The following is a 19876-nucleotide window of genomic DNA, read 5'->3' on the forward strand; positions in this document are numbered from 1 at the left end:
GCACATCATCAGTAAAAAGCAGAGAAAATCCTCTGTTCCCAATACCAGATAGATCCCTTTCAGCCATCGCTAGGCCGAGAAATCATGTAAATGAAAGTTATGAACAAGACCAATGACAGGCGCTCTACTGAAGTCCAACATGCACTTGAAACAGGGCTAATATTTCTACAGCAGTGAGAACAAGACACGTGCTTCGCCTCTAGATAATGGATAGGCCCTAGTAAAGGGCCGGGAGGTCCTTATGCCAACTGAATAGCATACAGCTTCCTGCTTCTAGCTCCTTCCTAACAGGCAGCTTTGTTCCGATAGCATTTGTTATGATAGACATCGATGAACCACCGCCTTGGCTCAAGGTTTCTTACTGGTTTCAGGTATTCAGATCGAGGCCTTAACTGTATGCTAGTGAAGTGGTTTAGCCATTTGAATCAAGTGGGATTTAGACCACATGTGCTAAAACCTATTCAACTCATGTGTAGTAATTTGGCTGGGACTGTAAAATTGCAAGCGAAGTGATTTTGAAGTGGAGATGAAAAACTATAACTTTACTATAACTATTTCCAGAACTCCTCAAGGGGCAGTTTTATCTTTATCCCTCGGTTTTGAGTAAAAAATAAAATAAAATCCTAATTGGCACCTTCAGCTGTCATACTATTAATCAGAAATATAGGCTATTCAACAGATTGATAAATAATAATTAGTTAAAGCACTTTCTCAAATAAAGTTTTGGGTGTTAAAATATCTATTCAAAGTTCAAACCAAAATTTACTTTAATAAAATTACAATTTATTTGTTCTACAATCACAGACGCACATGTCTCAAAATAAAAACAAGTTTCCACTCTGCGGTGTCATGGAATTACCATTGATGATAAGCCATGAAATTAAAATACATGATTCAAAGACATGATTTTATGAATTAAAATTGTTTCTCTTAATCTAAAAAAAATCTAATTTGGATAGGTTTAATAATAGTGTGTTGTCCTTAGTAGTGCAGATAAAGCAGTTCAAAACTACATTTTAGATTGAACCTGCACATGAAAATATTACTTCCGGGCTGTTGATTTGTTTTCGTCATGAAACCGCGTTCTCGATGTTCGCGCGTGAACACCACCCGGCGCACGCGGCTCGCACACCGAAACTACCCTGAGCTAGGCTGAGAAGCACGCACGCGCGCTGACCGAGGACGCATCAGCAGCAGAAGCCAGCAAACAGCTAAAGCTACACGGGGAGCAGGCTCTCGGGCCCACGTCGATCACGGAATCCACCGTCGGTCATTTTGTTCAGACGGACCTCCGACCGGCAGGGGATTAGAAACGTGCTAGATCATATGTGTTTGAAGGAGGAACGAAGATCGCAAGATGGTTCGGGAAACCAGACACCTTTGGGTGGGAAATTTACCCGAACATGTTCGTGAGGAGAAAATCGTGGAACATTTTAAAAGGTATGTTATGCAAGAGAGAGCGTGTTTGCGAGGCTACGCGCGCTGGCTGCAGTACTAACCTTTTCTCGATGCGAGGGCTGCGCTGCTAGCCCTGCTAACATAGCTAACATTAGCATTGTTAACTTTTGCTCCTCGTTAGGTTTCCTCTCTAGTAAGTGTGATCTATTGCTACATATTGGCCTTTTATCTACGTTAACATAAATAAACGACCGCGCCTACACATACATTTTAATATTGTAGAGTGTTTTGGTAACTTTTGCTAACGCGAGAAGGTAGTTAGCTGCTAGCCACTGAGCTAGCACCCAGCCAACCATTTTGTGGGAAGTCGAAAGGTTTTCGTGATCTGTTCAAGCCAGCGTCCACCGCGATGATGTGTTAGTCTTATGTTGTTGTTTTTTAATCTCCCAAATTAGCCTTTTTTTAAATGTTGCTACTCCTAACTGTAATAGGTTAACTTTTTTAAAAGAGCTACTCTTAAAGCATTTTATGAGCTTTTTTGGGGGGGGGCTCGGGACCAATGTTAGCAAGTTGTTGAGCTGCAGAGCGTTCAAGTCAGTTACTGAAAATATTTGAAATTAGCTGTGGTAGGTTTAACTTAACTTATGATAAAACATTTTTTTTTCAATAGCTGTCGTTCTTAATGTTTAGATAAGCATGTGCCTACTGCTTTACTGAGCTATTATCGATTGTTGTTTCTATCTCAAGGAAGAGTGCATTCTAACCTAATCTAAAGCAAACGAACCCATCAATCTGAGATATTGTTAAACAGAACGATTTCGTTTTTGTTTTTATTAACATAGTGCACCCAACAAAAACAATCCTGACTGATTTGTGTTTATTTTAACCAAAAACCTCAATCAAATAAACATCTTTCCTCAGCTGGTTTCTCTTAGTTGGCGCTATTATATTACATTCTCTGCATAAATGTAACATGCAAAAAAAAAAAAACAATATTGGATGCTTTGATTGTAACTCCCTTTTTGTGTTTATTTCTGTAATTTCCTGTCAGGTATGGCCGAGTGGAGAGCGTCAAGGTTCTGCGAAAGCGAGGGTCAGAGGGCGGTGTTGCAGCCTTTGTGGATTTTGTGGATATCAAAAGTGCACAGAAGGCTCACAATGCTGTCAATAAGATGGGAGACAGGGACCTTCGGACTGACTACAATGAGCCAGGGTCAGTCCCTAGTGCTGTGCGGGGCCTCGAAGACAGCTCCCCCTCCAGCAGTCGAGAGGTTGCAGGATTCTCTAGGGGAACAGTTGGCCCAGTGTTTGGCCCACCTGTGTCCCTACACACCCGAGAGGGACGTTATGAACGGAGAATAGATGGGTAAGTGGACACAGTGTCCCTATAAAAATCCAGAGTGGTCTAGGTGTCATTTAAGTTTCTAACTTGTACACATAGTGGCGTTAATCATCAGGGTGTGGTACCTGAAGGGGTCACAAAAAGGTAATCTAGGGATCACTCCACTCTTCATCACACCTGAGTCGCCTACCCCATGGGATTTAAAAGAAATTAATTCACTTTATCATTTGCAAAGGTAACTATGTTACAAGGTTTTTACATCTGGTTTGGATTTTACATCCATGAGGAATATCCTGGTGAGCTGTGGATTTATTATGTGGGATACTACCTTGGGGAGCTTTCGGATATATATTAATCAACATGGAATTTAACCCTGAAGTTAACATGGATTATCCTGAAGCTGGAGAAGAAGCCCAAATATAAAGGATTTACTTTTTTGCCTGAAGGATTTATTGAGGTATATTGGTGTTCTGCCATCGGCCTGTCAGTCTAACCCAAGGCTTGATTGTTGGACTACTTTTTTTTTCCTCCCCCAGTGTGTGGATATACCTTTCGGATATTAGGTTTTAAGCAACTGGATGGAAGATCTTAGAAATTACACAACCCAAGGGAGAATAAATAAGTGTGTATGTCCCAAGTTGCGTATGAGCAAAAACCTAACTTTGTTACTGATTCCATTCTCTAAATATGGAATTATACTCAGGGGGCAGCAAGAGAACGCTCTGGATCCAAACAACCGACTTCCAAGTTTATGGAGTAATACTTCATCTTAGGAAGCGTGAAGAAAACTTTGTGAGGCGGAAAGTTTCCGGACGTACTGGATGCAGCTCATCATGCTGGACATAGTGATGTGGATCCTACGGTGGCTAGGTGTATTATGCTATTTATTCGGAGTACTGAAGTGTGGATATACTATATCTGTATGTGTGCCCTCAAGAACAATCCAAGGATAGAAAGCGGAGAATAACTCTTTAAAAAAATAAAAAATGCAACAAAAAACAAACTTCATACATTGCTAACAAGACAATTTTCATGTTTCATGAAGCACACCATATGGGATCATTGGACTTTGGAACAATGCTATACCAAGATTCGTTAAGGATTTATTCTGTGACGTTTCTGATTCTTCTATCAGCTAAGTAATGGGATGTAATCCACTGGGATGTATTATTTTTTTTTCTCCCCCTCAGTAATCTGATTAGTTTATTTCTTCTTAATGCTTAAGTTTTGGGACATATTCATTCCTTGTGCTACCCTTCTCACCAAGACGATCAATTTGGATATATATATTATGCTGCCTTAAAAAAAAGTAACCAGTTAACCTGGATATGCAAATAATCATTCATCTTTTTTTTTTTTTTAACCATGTTATAAATTTTTTTTTTTTACCACTCCATTTCCTAAAATTCGTCAAGGAGCATACTTCTAAAATTATTTTGCCTTTTTTTTTTTTTTTTGCCCTCATCCTATGGAGATACTTAACTAAAAACTAAACAGTGGAATATACAAGAATCCTGACCTGGTCCTTGAAGATGACTTGAAAGTATGATCCAGAAGAAACCTTTTTACCCCTTAATGGGATCACCTTTTTGTCGTTTTTTTTTTTCTCTCTTTTTTTTTCTCCAATGTTTCATTGGGGCATTCATATTCTGACCACCTAGATTTTATTGGGATTAATTTTGGTAACTTCTTTTCCAAAAGGTTGGTATTTTTCTGGCCATATTTTTAAAAAAATCTTTCTGCTTCCCTAGTGCTTTGTTAAGGTTTCTGCTGAAAGACAGTTGTTTAATTCAATGCAGATGGTAAATCATTTTCCAGCATATGTTTTCTTTCACCAGGTTGCAAAAGTAGTATTAAGTGTCATTTACATATTAGGCCATGTTATCTAACCGGCATGCTTGGCATGTAAAATATATTCTGCTTAGATTCAACCGATCTTATTGTGACAAAGTATCTCAGCTTAAATTGTAAGAATGTATGTCTTGGTCACAGTTGCATCACAATTGAGGCATATTACAAATATGTGGCTAGAAACACAATGCCTTGCTAAAGTATTCCTACCCTTTGGTATTTTTTCAATTTTCTGTACAATTTGAAGATCAATATTGTTTTATTCTTGGATTTAGTGTTATGATGCATGGGTTTGCAAAAAATATTTTTGCAAATCAAAATCTGAAAAGTATGATGCACATTGTTTTAATTTCATTTCCTCCAACAAGACCTCAATCTTCCACATTACTGTGTCTCCTACAAGCCTTACTAGATTACCTGTATTTTATACCAAGAAGTGATTAAACACAGCTGTACTAGTTTAGTTGACTTATTCAAGCAATTAGGAGCTCTGGATATTTTTCAAGGGGCTGCTAAAAATTCAAGTCACACCCTTCAGATTTCTATCATTTAAGTTAAAAAAGATTTGTAATTTTCTATCTACATCACAAAGGTGCTGCCTTGTGTTAGTATTTTAGAATACCACAAAAATGGATTGAAACTTGTCCAACCTGATGGAATGTGGAAAAGTTCGGTTATGGAGGCTTTCGCAAGGCATTGTGTGTGTATATATTAGATTTTCAATATGCTGCCCTAGATCTCAAGCTGAATCTGAAATGACAGGTAGTGAGACCTTATAGTTTTGGCATATCTTAGTGGGTTTTTTTTTTTTTTTGTTGGTTTGTTTGTTTTTTAACTGGGCATTTTTTGAAATGCTTATGGCATCTGTGTTGTACTGGTTGTTTTCAATGGGATATTTTTAATTTAAGAATTTACTAATTTTTTTTCTTTGTAAATTTCTCCACTTTGTTCTTAATTCACAGTAGCTCAGAAAGCCGTGAACGTGCATACGATCACAGCCCATATGGCCACCATGAGCGCAGTGGGACATTTGACAGACGTCACTACAACGCTGAATATTACCGTGATCGTGCCGTGTTTGCAGCTGCTGGCCCAGGCAGTAGTGCCATCGGAGGGAGTTTTGAAGCAGCAGACCCACATTTTGAGTCTAGAATACGAGATCCATTTACCCTTACCAGTTCAACAAGACGTGACCTCTACAGAGATGATAGAGGGCGACGTGTTGATCGAGCTTATCACCACCGTCGAAGCAGATCATCTCATTCCTCCCAGTCAAGGCACCCATCTCCTCAACGGGCTGCAGGGCAAACCCCAAAAACTCCCCATTCTCCTAAAAGAACGCCTTTGTCCCCTGGAAGAGGCCCAAGATCGAGATCTCACAGCAGATCATCGAGCTCGGACTCTGTCAGCAGCACCAGCAGTACAGGCAGTGGCAGGTATGTATCTTAACTTCTATATTTTAGCCATATACATTTAAATCAAAGACTAATTTTTCTTTTTCTTTTTTCCCCACTCTCTCTTCAGTGATTCAAACAGCAGCTCTAGCGATGGTTCACAAGCCCGTTCTGTCCAGTCTTCGGCTGCACACGCTTCTCAGACATGTATGGTGATGGATTCTGAAGAGCCACGGAGGAGTTTTGGAATTAAAGTGCAAAACTTACCAGTGCGCTCCACAGGTTAGATTTGTTTGTAGAGTTTGGATGCAAATTCTTTTCTCTATCCAGGAAACTTTTTCTGTGTCATTCTTTTAACCCATGGTTTCCATTGCTGGAACCAGGACCAGATCAGATAGCAACAGTAAAAGTCTGGCTCAGATATGAAGTAGTTAATGGGGAAACCTAAACCTGGGTGGAGTTCCAATTTAGTTGGGTTCTCCACATTTCCCAATGACTCTTTCCAAGCATTTTATTTATTTGTCTCTCAGTTTTAACTCCTCTATAGTTCATGTTTATGTTACCCTTAAAGCATATTTTAGGAGCCATCCATCTTCAGCCCCTAAACAATTACAAATGATGCTGTATCAGAATGCTCATGTCAGCCTATAAAAATATCTGATCATCACTGATTAATGAATAGCACATATTGATTAATAGAACAGACATTAAAGGCTACTGACAATGTAGAACGTGTCAGAGAATGTGTTTAAAAAGCCGGTTGTCTCACATTCATGCTAAAAGACCTAAAATAATGTGTAAAAACGAACAAACTCGGCTGTAGCTTAGCTCCATATTTTGAAAAATCTTGTTAGTTCTTTTACAGATTTATTTGAATTAGATACTTAAAATTACTATTTATTTCTACAGATACAAGTTTAAAAGATGGACTCTTTCATGAATTCAAGAAATATGGGAAAGTGAATTCGGTGCAGATTCATGGGGCGTCAGAAGATCGTTATGGTCTAGTGTTCTTCAGACAACAAGAGGATCAGGAGAAAGCCCTCAGTGTCTCCAAAGGAAAACTCTTCTTTGGAATGCTTATTGAGGTCACAGCCTGGAACGGTCCTGGTAAGTGGTGACAGATGGAACTATTTAACAGCACTGAATTTTCCAAAACTTGATGAGGAGGTAAAGTATCTCCTTCAATTTGATTGAAGTATTATTTACATTTTTTACCTCCCCAGAAACTGAGAACGAAAATGACTACAGGCCTCTAGATGGACGTCTAGACGAGTTCCACCCCAAGGCTACGAGGACACTGTTTATAGGAAACCTTGAAAAGACCACCACTTATCAGCAGCTCCTTGACATTTTTCAGCGCTTCGGAGAAATTGTTGTAAGTTCTAACCCAGTTATTTACTTTCAAGCTAACATTTTCAACTGTATAGTGAGCATTTGTTTGATTTGCGTCTTGTCTTCCCAAGGACATCGACATCAAGAAAGTGAATGGAATTCCTCAGTATGCCTTCGTCCAGTATTCTGATATTGGGAGCGTTTGCAAGGCCATCAAGAAAATGGATGCAGAATATCTGGGGAGCAACAGGCTTAAGGTAAAGATTTTAAACCCAGACAAGAATATGACAATTTTTCTGAGTTAAATATTTAGATGTACAACAATTTATACAATTATATAATTTATACAATACATTTCTCAATATAATTTTTTTCTCTACTTTTCTCTTTAGCTCGGTTTTGGGAAGAGTATTCCTACTACATGTGTTTGGCTTGATGGTTTGGCTCCTAACATTACAGAGCAGTACCTTACAAGACATTTTATGCGCTATGGGCATGTAGTTAAAGTAAGTGTTTTTTTTTTGTACTTTTTATTTACAGCGGTTTATAATTTGTTTTTGTTTTTTTGGTCTTGATTTTAGTTCACCTTATTGTTACTTTGTATTTTTACATTTTATAGGTCGTATTTGATCGGCTAAAGGGGATGGCCCTTATCTTGTACAACAACACAGATTTTGCTCAGCAAGCTGTGAGGGAGACCAAAGGCTGGAAGATTGGTGGCAATAAAATTAAGGTAAATTTATTTTTAAAAAATTTATCGGCATTGCCTTTGACACAAAGCTACTTGGTGTCTCTGTACTTAATTTTTTTATTTTTGATCACTGATAGGTGGACTTTGCAAGTCAAGAAAGCCAGAATGCATTTTACCGCTCAATGCAGGCCTCTGGTCAAGACATTAGAGACTTCTATGAAGTTCCACCGGAACGACGGTAAATTTACTCTATTTTCTTCCTTTGCATAAGACTGAATTAGTCATATTGGTACCACATTTATTAAAAAAGTACATGCAAGTATTTTTTACATTTCTAAAGCAATTCAAATTTCTATTTAAATTACAGAGAGGATCGCAGACCTCCTTATCACGAGTTTACGGCAGAGAGAGCTTACTACGAGAACTTAAGAACCACTGACCTTTATCCAGAAGATGCTCGTAGAGAATATGCTGCGCGCAGCAGAGAGCGCTTTCCCGGACTGGAACATTATCAGGGGGAACACTTTGATCCACGCTATCATGAAGACCCAAGAGACTACAGGGACTATAGAGACCCTTTCGAGCAAGACATCAGAAAATACACCTATATTCAAAGAGAGCGAGAAAGAGAGCGGGAGCGTTTCGAGGCTGATCGTAGCAGGTGGAGCCCATCTCATCCAAGGCGAGCTATTACTCCCACAATATCCCCCTCTTCATCAGAACGGGCTACCAGAGACTCAGAGCGACGTGTTTACAGCCAGTCATCTGAGAGGAGTGGCAGTGTGAGCTCCATGTCGCCTTCACATTTTGACAAATCTGAAAAGAACATACTTGATCATGCAGCAAAGGGTGAAAAGAGCTCTCAGCCTGATCGAGTGACAGGGGTGGAGAAACCGAAGCGGCCTAAAAGAAAGGATAAAACTGACAAAGAAAAGGCTGAAAGAGGTAAATCAAGGAAACCAAAGCCTCAGTCCCCAGCAAACCCAATACCCGAAACAGAGACGGATGCTGGTTTAGATGGAGGATCTGGACGAGGAAGAGGATCAGATCAAGATGTTCATGAGAAACAGAAATGTAAGTTGGAAGGAGACAATCTGTCTGGAAGTCAGTTAACTGCTCTTCAAGAGTCTGTTAAAAGTGAAATGAACAAATCAGATATAGCAGAGGTGGATGGGAAAACCAGACTCAAAAAACATCCTAAGACTGATGTTGGAAATGATGGAAAAGAATTAGTAGTTGACACAGATCGCCTTGCTGCAAGAAAAAGGCGATTTGGAGATTTAGGTGGCAAGACTGCTCGACAGAAAAGAAGCAGGCTGGAAGAGGAGGATGGCAGTCAGTCATCAGACTTTGGATCGAATAACTCCTATATAAAAGAACCAGATACTGAAAAACATAAAGATCCTCAGCGACGAGATGCACGACTTAAAACAGAAAAAAGTGTCACTCAAAAGGATGGACTGGAGGATCTCAGAGGACAAAGAGATATACCTGAAGGATCTATAGAGCTGCCGGAGTCAAAACGACAAGGAAGCACTTCTTCCAGAAGGGTCTCATTAGAAGGGAATTCAGATCAAGGCGGTATTAGAGAGCAAGAACAAAATGCCTTATTCAAACTTAATCAAAATCCTGAAAATAAAAACACCAAGAACAAGGAGGACCATGTTGACATTGACCTCTCTCAGAGTTATCGTAAGCAGATGGAGCAAAACAGACGTCTACACCTGCAGCAGCAACAACAGCGTGATTCTGACAAACTTAAAAAAGCAGAAAATCTTCAGAGAAATGAAGCAGAGGACTTAGAACATCGTAGTCTTGTGCATGAAGTTGGTAAACCACCCGAGGATGTCACAGATAACTTTCCATCTCACAAACTCTCTGAACAGTTTGAAGCAGAACCAGGGATAAAGAGAGAGCGTGTCTATAGAAGACAAAAAAGTGAAGATCCTGACTGGAGTGGTACACCCTCTCCAGGACACCAGGTCTTCACTCATGTAGATGAAGAATTCATGGATGCTTCTTTAAAAGAGTTGAGTCGAAACAATCAGAAGATTCACCCAGAACTTGAGCTACTGGTGAAAAGGACTCAAAACACACAGGTCACCAAGACAAACACCCCTATGAATATCGTTGAAGACGACCCACAAAAGAGGTGGGAGAGCAGAGTAAAACAAGAAATATTACCCAATGTTAACTTTTCTAGAAACTTAAGTAAAACTCTTCAGAACCGCAAACCTTCAGACTATGGCCTTTGGCATGATTTAGAGCCAGGGGAAGTGAGATCAGACTCTGAAGAGGACAGAGAAAACAAACCCCTCTCTCCTGCCCCCTCCACATCTATGCCTTTTCCCGAGAGGCCAAGACCTGATAGGTTTTCAGACCCAAAGCTAGCACATCTTGAAAGAAACAAATTCTATTCCTTTGCACTTGACCAGACCATCACCCCTGATACAAAGGCTCTTCTGGAACGGGCAAAGTCACTCTCATCATCTCGTGAGGATAACTGGTCATTTTTAGATTATGATTCCCACTTTGTAAATTTCCGACATCAGAAAGACACAGAGAAAGTAGAATCAGCTCCAAGATCTACACCTTCCTGGTATATGAAAAAGAAAAAACGAAGTGGATCAGAGGTCAAACAGGATAACAGGAAAGAAGAGCCCAAGCCAGAGGAGCAGGAACGCAGAGAACTATTTGCCTCACGTTTCCTTCATAGTGCTGTGTTCGAGCTGGATTCTAGACGACTTCAACACCTTGAGCGCAAATATGAAGAACTTGAGCTAAATCAACAAGCTAGTCAGCAAGGGGCAGAGGGTGAACTTGAGACTGGCCCAGTTGTCCTTTTTCACAGTCGTTTTTTGGAGCTCACGCAACTACAACAACAAAAAAACAAGAGCCAACAGCTGCAAGAGGATAAAGGAAACACAGTATCAACAAATGAAAATAAAGAGGAAAAACCATCTGATCTGGAACAACAAGCTCCACGGCCTAATGACACACCAGAGTCGAGTGTGGAGGCAGAAATCAAACCCATCAGTCCTGTTGAACAAGTTATTCCTGAGCAAAGACTCACTCCTAAACTAGTTTCTCAGCCTGTGATCAAAGACTCGCCTCCTTTAGATCAGAAGTGCGAGTTACTTCGTCCGGCTACTGATGTATGCCCACCCGTGAAACAGGAGATAAAGGAGGAAGTTAAAGAAAGGGAAGATATTATACCGATGCTCCATCCACCAACTGAGACAATAACACCTGAACCTGTATCCGAGACTCTTGATGAAACTAAAATTGCTGAGGAGAAGCAGGAATTTGTTGAAGAGACAAAGCCCCTAGTTGCTGAACAATCACACTGTCCTGGTTCTCACGAAGAGTTGGTTAGCATATCAGAACCAGAGCTAGGTCCTGAGACGTCACAACCTGAAGTGCCTACATCCAGTAGTCCAAACCAATCCCATCTTACTGAAGAGGCAAGTGTAATCAAGGAAGAGCCTTATTCTACATGTCAAACAGCATTAGAGTCAGATGGAGAGAGGAAACTTGAAGTTGGTAAAGAGCAAGTTTCTGCTGACAGTGACACAGTTGAAGAGCCAGTCTCCTTTCAAAGAGAAAAAACTAAAGAGTTCAAAACTAAGAAAGGCAAGCAATCTCCTGCCCAAGTTCCTGTAACACCAATCTCTGCTTCTGAGAAACAAGCTACACGCAAGAGTGAGCGCATTGACAAAGATAAGCTGAAACGCGGCTCGTCCCCAAGAGCCGAAACAAAGTCCACTGCAAAGTCTCCGATTCCTGGATCTGACCATGATCAACTGAAGCAGAGCTTACCAATAAGAGGAAGAACACGAAGAAATGTAAAATCTATTTATGCCACTCCAGTTGAAGAAGCAACACCAACTCGTGGTAAGGAAATAACAGAGTCACTGCGCCCTGTACGAAAGCGGCCTGCAGAGAAAGAAGCTGCGCAGCACAGTACTGAGCTGGAGGCACCGGCTCCAACTCCCACAAAGCAACGTGGTCGTCCTCCTAAAAACCGCAAACCTGTTGAAGAGGTTTCAGCTTCAAAAGCGGACAAAATAAAAATTGACAAAGACATGGACTCAAATGAATCGGAAAGCACAGAAGGAATTCAAAGACTTAAAGGGAAATCCCCTCATATTACAAAGGGTCAAATGCCCTCAGCTCAAGGCTCAAAGAAAGGGGACAAAGCTGATGCAACCGATGAGGCTCAAGAGAGAAATTTTACAGAAGCAGATACTACACAACAGTTATCAAGTTTGGTCAAAGATTCTTCAGTAAAATCTGATGTAAATAAAAGTGAAAAAGACAAAGAAGGTGCGGAACTGGGTAAAGATAAAGATGTACATGAAAAAATATGTCAGGGTAAATCGAATGGTAATAATACTGATGCTTTAGTTATTGAAGAGCGACTTGTCCCAGAGAAAGAAAAGACCACAAGAGGAAAGCTCAAGTCAGCTGGGGCTTCAAAGCCTCATGTTCTTAAGGACCTCCAAATCAGACTAAATGTCACAGAGGTCAAAGATCTTCTTCAGCTAGGTGATGAAGAGTTTGGAAATCAAGAAGACCTGTCAAAAAAGGTCAGACCTGATGACCTACCTGAACAAGCTTCAAGGTGCTCTACTGCTAACAAAGAGTCCCCCAGTGAGGAAAAGGAGAAAGAGGACATAGAAGCTTCAAAGAGCTCATCCTCACAGGAGCAGGAACTGGAGCAGGCTGTTGAAAACATAGCCAAACTTACTGACCCAGCATTTCCAACAGAACCACCAAACCCTTCTGTCCCTCCTGCAGAGGTAAAATCGGATCCAGAGGAGGAAAAGCCTTGTAATCCTGCCAGTGAGACGGAGCTGATGGCTGCTATTGATTCAATAACTGTTGAAGAATCAAGTGTACCCCTCACCCCAGCTGCTCCAATCAACACTGATGTTGGTTCAGAATCTGAAATCAGTGAGTTTGTCCAGCCACTCAAGGTTGAAGAATCTGAAACCGGTAATCAGGAGGAATCTGTCTTAACAAATACACCCAAAAAGGGTTGGAAGGGAAGGCCCAGAACGCCTAAACGAGCCAAAGCCCCAAAGTATGCCAGAAAAGATGTAAAAGAAGAACCATCATTAGGTGAGGAGCTAGCAGTCCCTATTGCTGAAAGGACAGCCTCTGATGTAAAGATTGTGTCTGAGAAACCTCCACCTGCTGCTGCTGCTGCCGTTATTACCCCTACACCCTGGAAATCAGAGCCTGAACTTCCAGCTGTTAAAGCAACAGAATCAGAGCTGACATCGTCCGTAGAAGAACAAACACAAGCCATGAAGCCAGTACCTCCCCAAGGTCAGAGTCCCATATACACCAAGCCTCAACACTTACCAGCTGACTCCGTTTCTCCTTCTCTGACATCAAACAGGCAAAATATCAGACCCATTCAAACATGTAGAGCCCCTGTTTCACCACCAGACTGGCGACAACAGTCTAAGGATGTGTTTGGTTCCTCTGCCAATATGTCAGTTGCAGCAAAAGAAGGCCAACCAGCCTCAGACTCCATTAACAAAGAGCATGAACAAAGGACAAGTGACTTGAGGCAGATTCTTATGAAAACCAAACCTGTTTCACTCCAAGGAAGTAGTTCTGCTCAAACCAATTTGCCCAGCCCCAGAGATCAGAATCCTTCTGAAAGCAACCCTGCCATTACAGCTGCAATTCAGAATAGATCCCCGCTCCGGGATAGTAAAACGCCAACTCAATCAGCATCAGTTGTCCGAACACCCTCCACATTAACCTCTGAGACAAAATCTGTGATCTCTGTTATCGCTTCTACGGCAACATCTGTCATTAGCCGTGTTTGCAACCCTCTTGAGTCTGAGGAGAAGCCTAACTTAAACAGTGGAAACCCATCTATAGATATGCACAAAACAGCCTACAGGCCCAGCAAAGATGAGGGTGGACCATACCATGGACCACCTGATGAAGCAGGAGCACGCTTCATTGTTGATGGCCCCACTTACAACTCTGTGTCTTGCTCTGGTCTTAGAGTAAACACATCAGAAGGAGTGGTGGTGCTGAGCCACTCAGGCCAGAAAACAGAAGGACCCCAGAGGATCAGTGCCAAGATTAGTCAAATCCCACAAGCAACAGCAGGCGACATAGAATCTCAACAGTTGGTGTCGATTCCCCAGATTAAGCAAGATGTATATGCTCATTCTCAGTCAGGACATCAGAAGGGGCCTTCACAGACAGATCATGTGCATCCTGGTAAACCACAATCAGCTCTGTCCTCAATTAAGCAGGAAAGCAGCAGTTTAGAAAAGATGGAGCCTTCATACCAGTCAGGGCCTCAAGGAGTTGTTAAGCGTCTCCCAGGACAGGGTAACCAGCAAGTCATGGGTTATCACCCGGACTACATGAAGTTAAAACATCCAAAAAAAATGGACAATATTGATCATGGTACGGATGGAGTTAAGCCGCCGTGGACCTCTACCATCAGCCCTGCTATAAGCCCCCATCTACCTTCACCCCCTGGGAACCATGTAGGTTATGTCACAGCTGGTGACAGAGCTCAGGCACATCTTGGCACCATTAAACAGGAGCCAAGATCCCCACGGAAATCAGGCCCTCCCCATCCTCCTTTCAATAAGGTGTCCTCACCCCTTGGCTCATCATCACCTAAGGGGATCCCTGTAATGTTAACCTCTGCTCTTAACCCCATGCAGCAGTATATGGCGGGAGTGCACCATCCAGAGCAGTCCGTTATCATGCCACCTCACAACGTGCCTGGAGGCTTGGGAAGAATGTCTCCTCACTGCGTTTCCCAGACTAGGGTAAACACTCCACCTCTGTCTGTGATGAACTACGTACACGGTGAGCAGCTGCCTTCTCCTTGGTCCGGTTCAATGCAGCCACGATCCTCCTCCCCACAGGCTGTTAGCAGGGACAAGGTCCTCAAAGTTAATCATGGTTCTTTGCGAGGTCATGAGGGAGAACAGGAAGAATCTAGACACTTCCACCAAGCAGGGAGACCATCTGCTACCCTGCCATCTGATTCTCGAGGAACCTTGAGGACAAATGTTTTGGAAACCTTCATAGCTCAGAGAGACATGCGTGTGCACCTCCATCAAACTGGGGAGCAGAGAATGACCTTGGACCCCCATTCTGGACACATTCAAGAAACCCTACCACCTTCTGTATCACCGAGAGCTCACATTTTGCCTAAAGGCGTGTCTGAGAAGGACCTAAAGTCTCTGGAAGCAAAGAGGCCTCACTCTCCTCTTCCAAAGGATGGAATGATGGGAATCCGACAGTCTGGCCCTGCAGTTTCATCTCCCCAGAGGGTTCCACTGATGCCACCGGGTCCTAGTGGGTCATTCTCAGAGTACCCAGGAATGTACCCAAACCGCATCCATTCTCAGATCCCAGACACGTCTGTTGGGCACAACCAGCCACCATTGAATGTGACACCATGTATGGTAGGTTAAGTGAACATGGAGAATGATAGTAAAATAATTTTTCTTTTGTTTTTTCATAGTTTTGTAGCTTTTTTCTAATTTTCTTTTTCGCCAAAGGGTGCAGACCTCCAGACGAAACCAGATGGCAAGATAGCACAGCCTGTTAATATGGTCCAGTTGCTGACGGTGAGATGACATCACTGTATGCATTCACACCTGTTGGTCCAGTTTGTCTGACACTCTTTCCTGTTTCTGTCTAATTAAACAGAAGTACCCCATAGTGTGGCAAGGCCTTCTGGCACTGAAGAATGACACTGCTGCTGTCCAGTTGCATTTTGTATGTGGAAATAAAGCTCTGGCTCATCGATCGCTTCCTCTGCAAGAAGGAGGTGCTTTGCTCAGGATTGTCCAGAGAATGAGACTAGAGGCGTCTCAGTTGGAGAGTGTAGCCAGAAGAATGACGGTAAGTGTATGTTGTCTTGCACTTCCTTTTTTCCCCTTTTCCTCATAAATAAGGCAGTCAGTAGTTGGTCTTTAAACTCTTCCATGGAGACCATTTTTTTCTATGTCAAATCATGAACTCTCAACTTAGATGTTGTTCTAGGTCCGTTTGAGAACTCTTGAATGCCTCCTACAGCAGCTCTGATTGGCCAGCATCTCCAGTTTTCTCCATTTTGGGGTGTGGAGTCCCATAGCCTTAGGATCAGTCTTTCAAGGCTGATTTGTTTTAGTGACATTAATTGTTAAGTTACATTTTTTATCTGTGGTCATTAAGTGGCATTTTTAGACAATTTAATCCACTTCATGTTATCAGACAGGTTTTATTTAAGAATGTGAGACTAAAAAGCAAAAACAGAATTTATGGGGTGTTCTCGATTTTGAACTTTGACTTTTGTCTTCAGGGCGACAGCGATTACTGTCTTCTCCTTGCTTTGCCATGTGGACGAGATCAAGAAGACGTCATAAACCAAACTCAAAATCTTAAAGCTGCATTCATCAACTACTTGCAGGCCAAATTGGCAGCTGGTATTATCAACATCCCCAATCCAGGTTCCAATCAGGTGAGATATATTAGTAAAGGTTTGGGTTTGTTTACAAAACTGTTGGGACAAGCACAACCTTACTACTTTTTATTATTTAAATGGTCCATAGATGTTGAATGAGCATCAACCTTAGTGTTAGTTTTCAGGTATTTATTATTAAGCATTTAATCTAGGGCTGCAACTAACGATTATTTTAAAAATCGATGAATCGGACGATTATTTTTTAGATTAATCGATAAATCGGACCAAAAATATTTTTTATATTAACCTCTTTATTCCAAAATAAACATTTTAGACAGAACAAACAAGCACACAAGTACAGGTTGCTCATTAACTGTTCTAGTGCAATATGAAAAATAAATGTTTGTGTTAAAACTACGCAAATTTACATGAGAAATGTAGCTGTAAAAAAAAAATGTAACTTTTTAAAACCAATCTTGCTTTTTTCTTTTTCTCAGCCCGCCTACGTGCTCCAGATTTTCCCACCCTGTGAGTTTTCTGAGAGCCACCTATCACAGCTTGCTCCTGACCTTTTGAACAGGATCTCCAGCATCTCACCACACCTCATGATTGTCATCACCTCTGTGTAACCTACATTGCTGGGACCCCCTCCCATCATTGGACACGCTTGCCCACGAGCCTCAGGAAACCAGAGGAGTCTCCCACAATTTTTTATTTTTTTTTTTTTTTTCCTGGATGCAGTGGGGGGATAATTGGTTTGGATGTACATTTCTTTTTATAAATTTTTCTTTTTACATAACATTTTTTTTGCTTTTGTTTGTCACTCCTGTCTGGTATTTTTGTCCTTCTCAAAAAAACAGAAAAACTCAGGGATGGATCAAAGAAGAATGAGTCTTACTTGACCATTTTTCTGCTGTATTTATATTTATTGAAGTTTTATTCTAGTGTTTTTGGAGACGCACCGAAGAAGGAAAAAAAAAAGCAACGTTAAAATAAGAACTGGTGATTGTGGGTGGCATGTCTTTTTTTTCCCTCTTTCTTCACAGGAGGATCATTAAAACTGTTGCACTGCAATGGTTGACGGGACATTTCATTGTTTAATTTTAGAATAAGTCATGTACAGACTTCCTCACTTGGCCTTTTATCCGAGGAAGTATTAACTTGTAAATCTATGGAGATCCCGAGGAGGAACATGTTCGTTTAACAGCTACTTTACGTTCTCCATCTCTGCTTGTTTTTCCTTAACACTGATGTGGTCACGTTGGGCACGGGCCTTCACATTGAGCAAGCTTCAAGACTTGTTTTTTCAGTACAGAACATTGTAAATATTTTAAATATTTAAACGTCAGTGGAAAAATGACGACTTAACAGAGACTTTACCTCGGGACATACGAGAAGTCAGAGTGTGGAAATTTAGATGGATCTTTACTTTTTCTGATGTAAATACTTGTAACACAAAGAAAATTGGCAAACTCTGTAGAGTCTGCTAATGGCACTTCATATTTTGTAACTCAAATAAAACAAAACTCCAGAAATAATGATTTAAGATGAAGCTTTAGTTCTATATGTCTGTTGTGTGTGTTTTAACTGATGTCAAGCGGATATAGTTTATTTTCATGTCATGGTTTTTAAGTTTTTCTCATAGTCAAAGAAATTGATTTGGGTAAGCATGTTATTTTATAACAGATTTTTATTCTATTTAAATGAAAACATTCATGAAAATTTCTCTTAAACATCCTTACCCTGTTTCTTTTTTTTTTTTTTATCTCATTTTCTGGCTAACAGCTCGTATGGATTTTACACATTAGAAAAGCAACAGCTCAAATTAGAACAAATTAGAAATATGGTTTAGAAACTGAAAATGAAAGATGGTTCAGTATAGTTGTCGAGAACTTTAACTAACTGGAGCTGCTGTTTTGAAACATTTTTTTGATGAAACCATTTAAATTAAGGACCAGGATGGAGAACCACTGATTTGGATATTGAAACCTGATCCATGCTTGTGTAGCTTCCAACTAATTTTAGAGACTGAATCGGTAGTTTTTCTGCATAAATAGGAGTTTTGTTGTATTTTTAAGTCCAGACCCAATTAACCTGTTGTAAAACCAAGCTGTTAAATGTGGCTCCATAACTGAGACATTTACCTTGAAACAATGATTTTTGTCATATGACTACATTACTAAAATGGCTCATTACTACACATGGAGGGAAATTAGACCCCATGATTTGAATAGGGATGTTTGGTGCCATAATAACAGAACATCTGTGTTGAAAGGTTTCAGAGCTTGGCTAAAGCTATAAAGTGACATTACTTTTGACCTCTGATTTTCAAATGCATGATTTAAAAAAATAACATTTCACGGCAAAAATGCTGTAACAACAGCCTGGATACACATAAGTGAATACAGTTCCCAAATAATATTGCCAATATTATGAATTACACAAATTGGCTAAATTGTTTTATTTTTTTACATTCTCATTAGCTCAGAGGACCTTTTCTATAGAGTCCAGTTTGTTGATTGATCCCCATTTTAAACAGCATTAACTTTAACCATGCTGTTAATGTCTTCCACATGATCCAGGCGTGTCATTATGGTCCAATTAACACTAAACTTTATGCACATGCAGGAAGTATAGTGATTGGAACATCTAAATCCATTGATCTAGTGTTGTGATCCTGAACTTTTGGGCAAATCTATCAACAACAATCCAGAAGTTGTTAGCTCCCATCACACCACAAGCACTACTTTCCACCACAAGGGGGCATGGACGGTGCAGGACAGTTTCCCAGCTCATCTTCCTTCATCTTTCATGGGGCTGTCAGTAAGAACACTATCATTGGTAGGAAAGGAATCCTCCAATTTGCCCTGAAACAACTTACACAAATATGGCCATTTGCTGAAGCTATTATAAAACATAACATGGTGTGTACATTTTCACGTGTCACACAGAGTACATGAAATAAGTATTACTGTTTAACTGCTTTAGGTGGGCTGTGCCTATAGGTTGTTTCACAGAAAGGATTGTGGCAAACTGTAAAGCTCCTAATTTGTGGATAGGAATGTCTGGAGGTCCTGATGCTAAATGAAAAACCATTAGGAAGAATCCTGCTTCCATTTCTTACCTCCTTCCTTACTACCTGTACTTTTCAGACAGCACTTATCATGGCGATTGCTGACACACTTCCGCTTTGGCTTAATAGTTGTTAGGTTTGTACAATTCAAATAGACTCCTAGAGCAGTGATTGCCAACCAGGGGTACGTGTACCCATAGTGGTCCTTGAGTGCATTGCAAGGGGTACATAAAAATATTTTATATTCCTCAAGTAGTCAAATAAAAATAGGGCTGGAATCTGTTTTGCTTTGTGAGGTTCCAGTTGAAAAATTAAACAAGCTTTTATCAACCTAAAAGTAAGTTGT

At 40.7% G+C, this 19876-nt stretch overlaps 1 protein-coding gene across 2 annotated transcripts; it reads left to right on the forward strand.

The window, feature by feature from the left end:
- Positions 1-1166: 1166 nt before the first annotated feature.
- LOC107103107 (msx2-interacting protein-like) lies at positions 1167-18076 on the forward strand. 2 transcript variants are annotated; one of them, XM_015402633.1, is made up of 15 exons: positions 1167-1440; positions 2450-2764; positions 5554-6027; positions 6116-6267; positions 6895-7095; positions 7212-7363; positions 7452-7577; positions 7713-7826; positions 7940-8053; positions 8149-8249; positions 8379-15474; positions 15571-15639; positions 15722-15916; positions 16356-16514; positions 16955-18076. In XM_015402633.1, the coding sequence occupies exons 1-15, from the start codon at positions 1358-1360 to the stop codon at positions 17084-17086; spliced, it is 9483 nt and encodes a 3160-aa protein (XP_015258119.1). In that variant the 5' UTR covers positions 1167-1357; the 3' UTR covers positions 17087-18076. The 2 variants fall into 2 exon arrangements, with proteins under 2 accessions (XP_015258119.1, XP_015258120.1); XM_015402634.1 differs by having other exon boundaries at positions 5557-6027.
- The last annotated feature ends 1800 nt before the right edge of the window (positions 18077-19876 follow it).

This window comes from Cyprinodon variegatus, unplaced genomic scaffold, assembly GCF_000732505.1.
Source record: "Cyprinodon variegatus isolate N-32 unplaced genomic scaffold, C_variegatus-1.0 Scaffold1377, whole genome shotgun sequence".
NCBI lineage: Eukaryota > Metazoa > Chordata > Actinopteri > Cyprinodontiformes > Cyprinodontidae > Cyprinodon > Cyprinodon variegatus.

Excerpts from the sequence above, each read along its gene's own strand:
- LOC107103107 (XM_015402633.1), top strand. The coding sequence starts at position 1,358 with ATGGTTCGGGAAACCAGACACCTTTGGGTGGGAAATTTACCCGAACAT. Across the intron at positions 15,640-15,721 it reads ATATGGTCCAGTTGCTGACG|AAGTACCCCATAGTGTGGCA; the intron begins GTGAGATGACAT and ends CTAATTAAACAG. Across the intron at positions 16,515-16,954 it reads CCAATCCAGGTTCCAATCAG|CCCGCCTACGTGCTCCAGAT; the intron begins GTGAGATATATT and ends TCTTTTTCTCAG.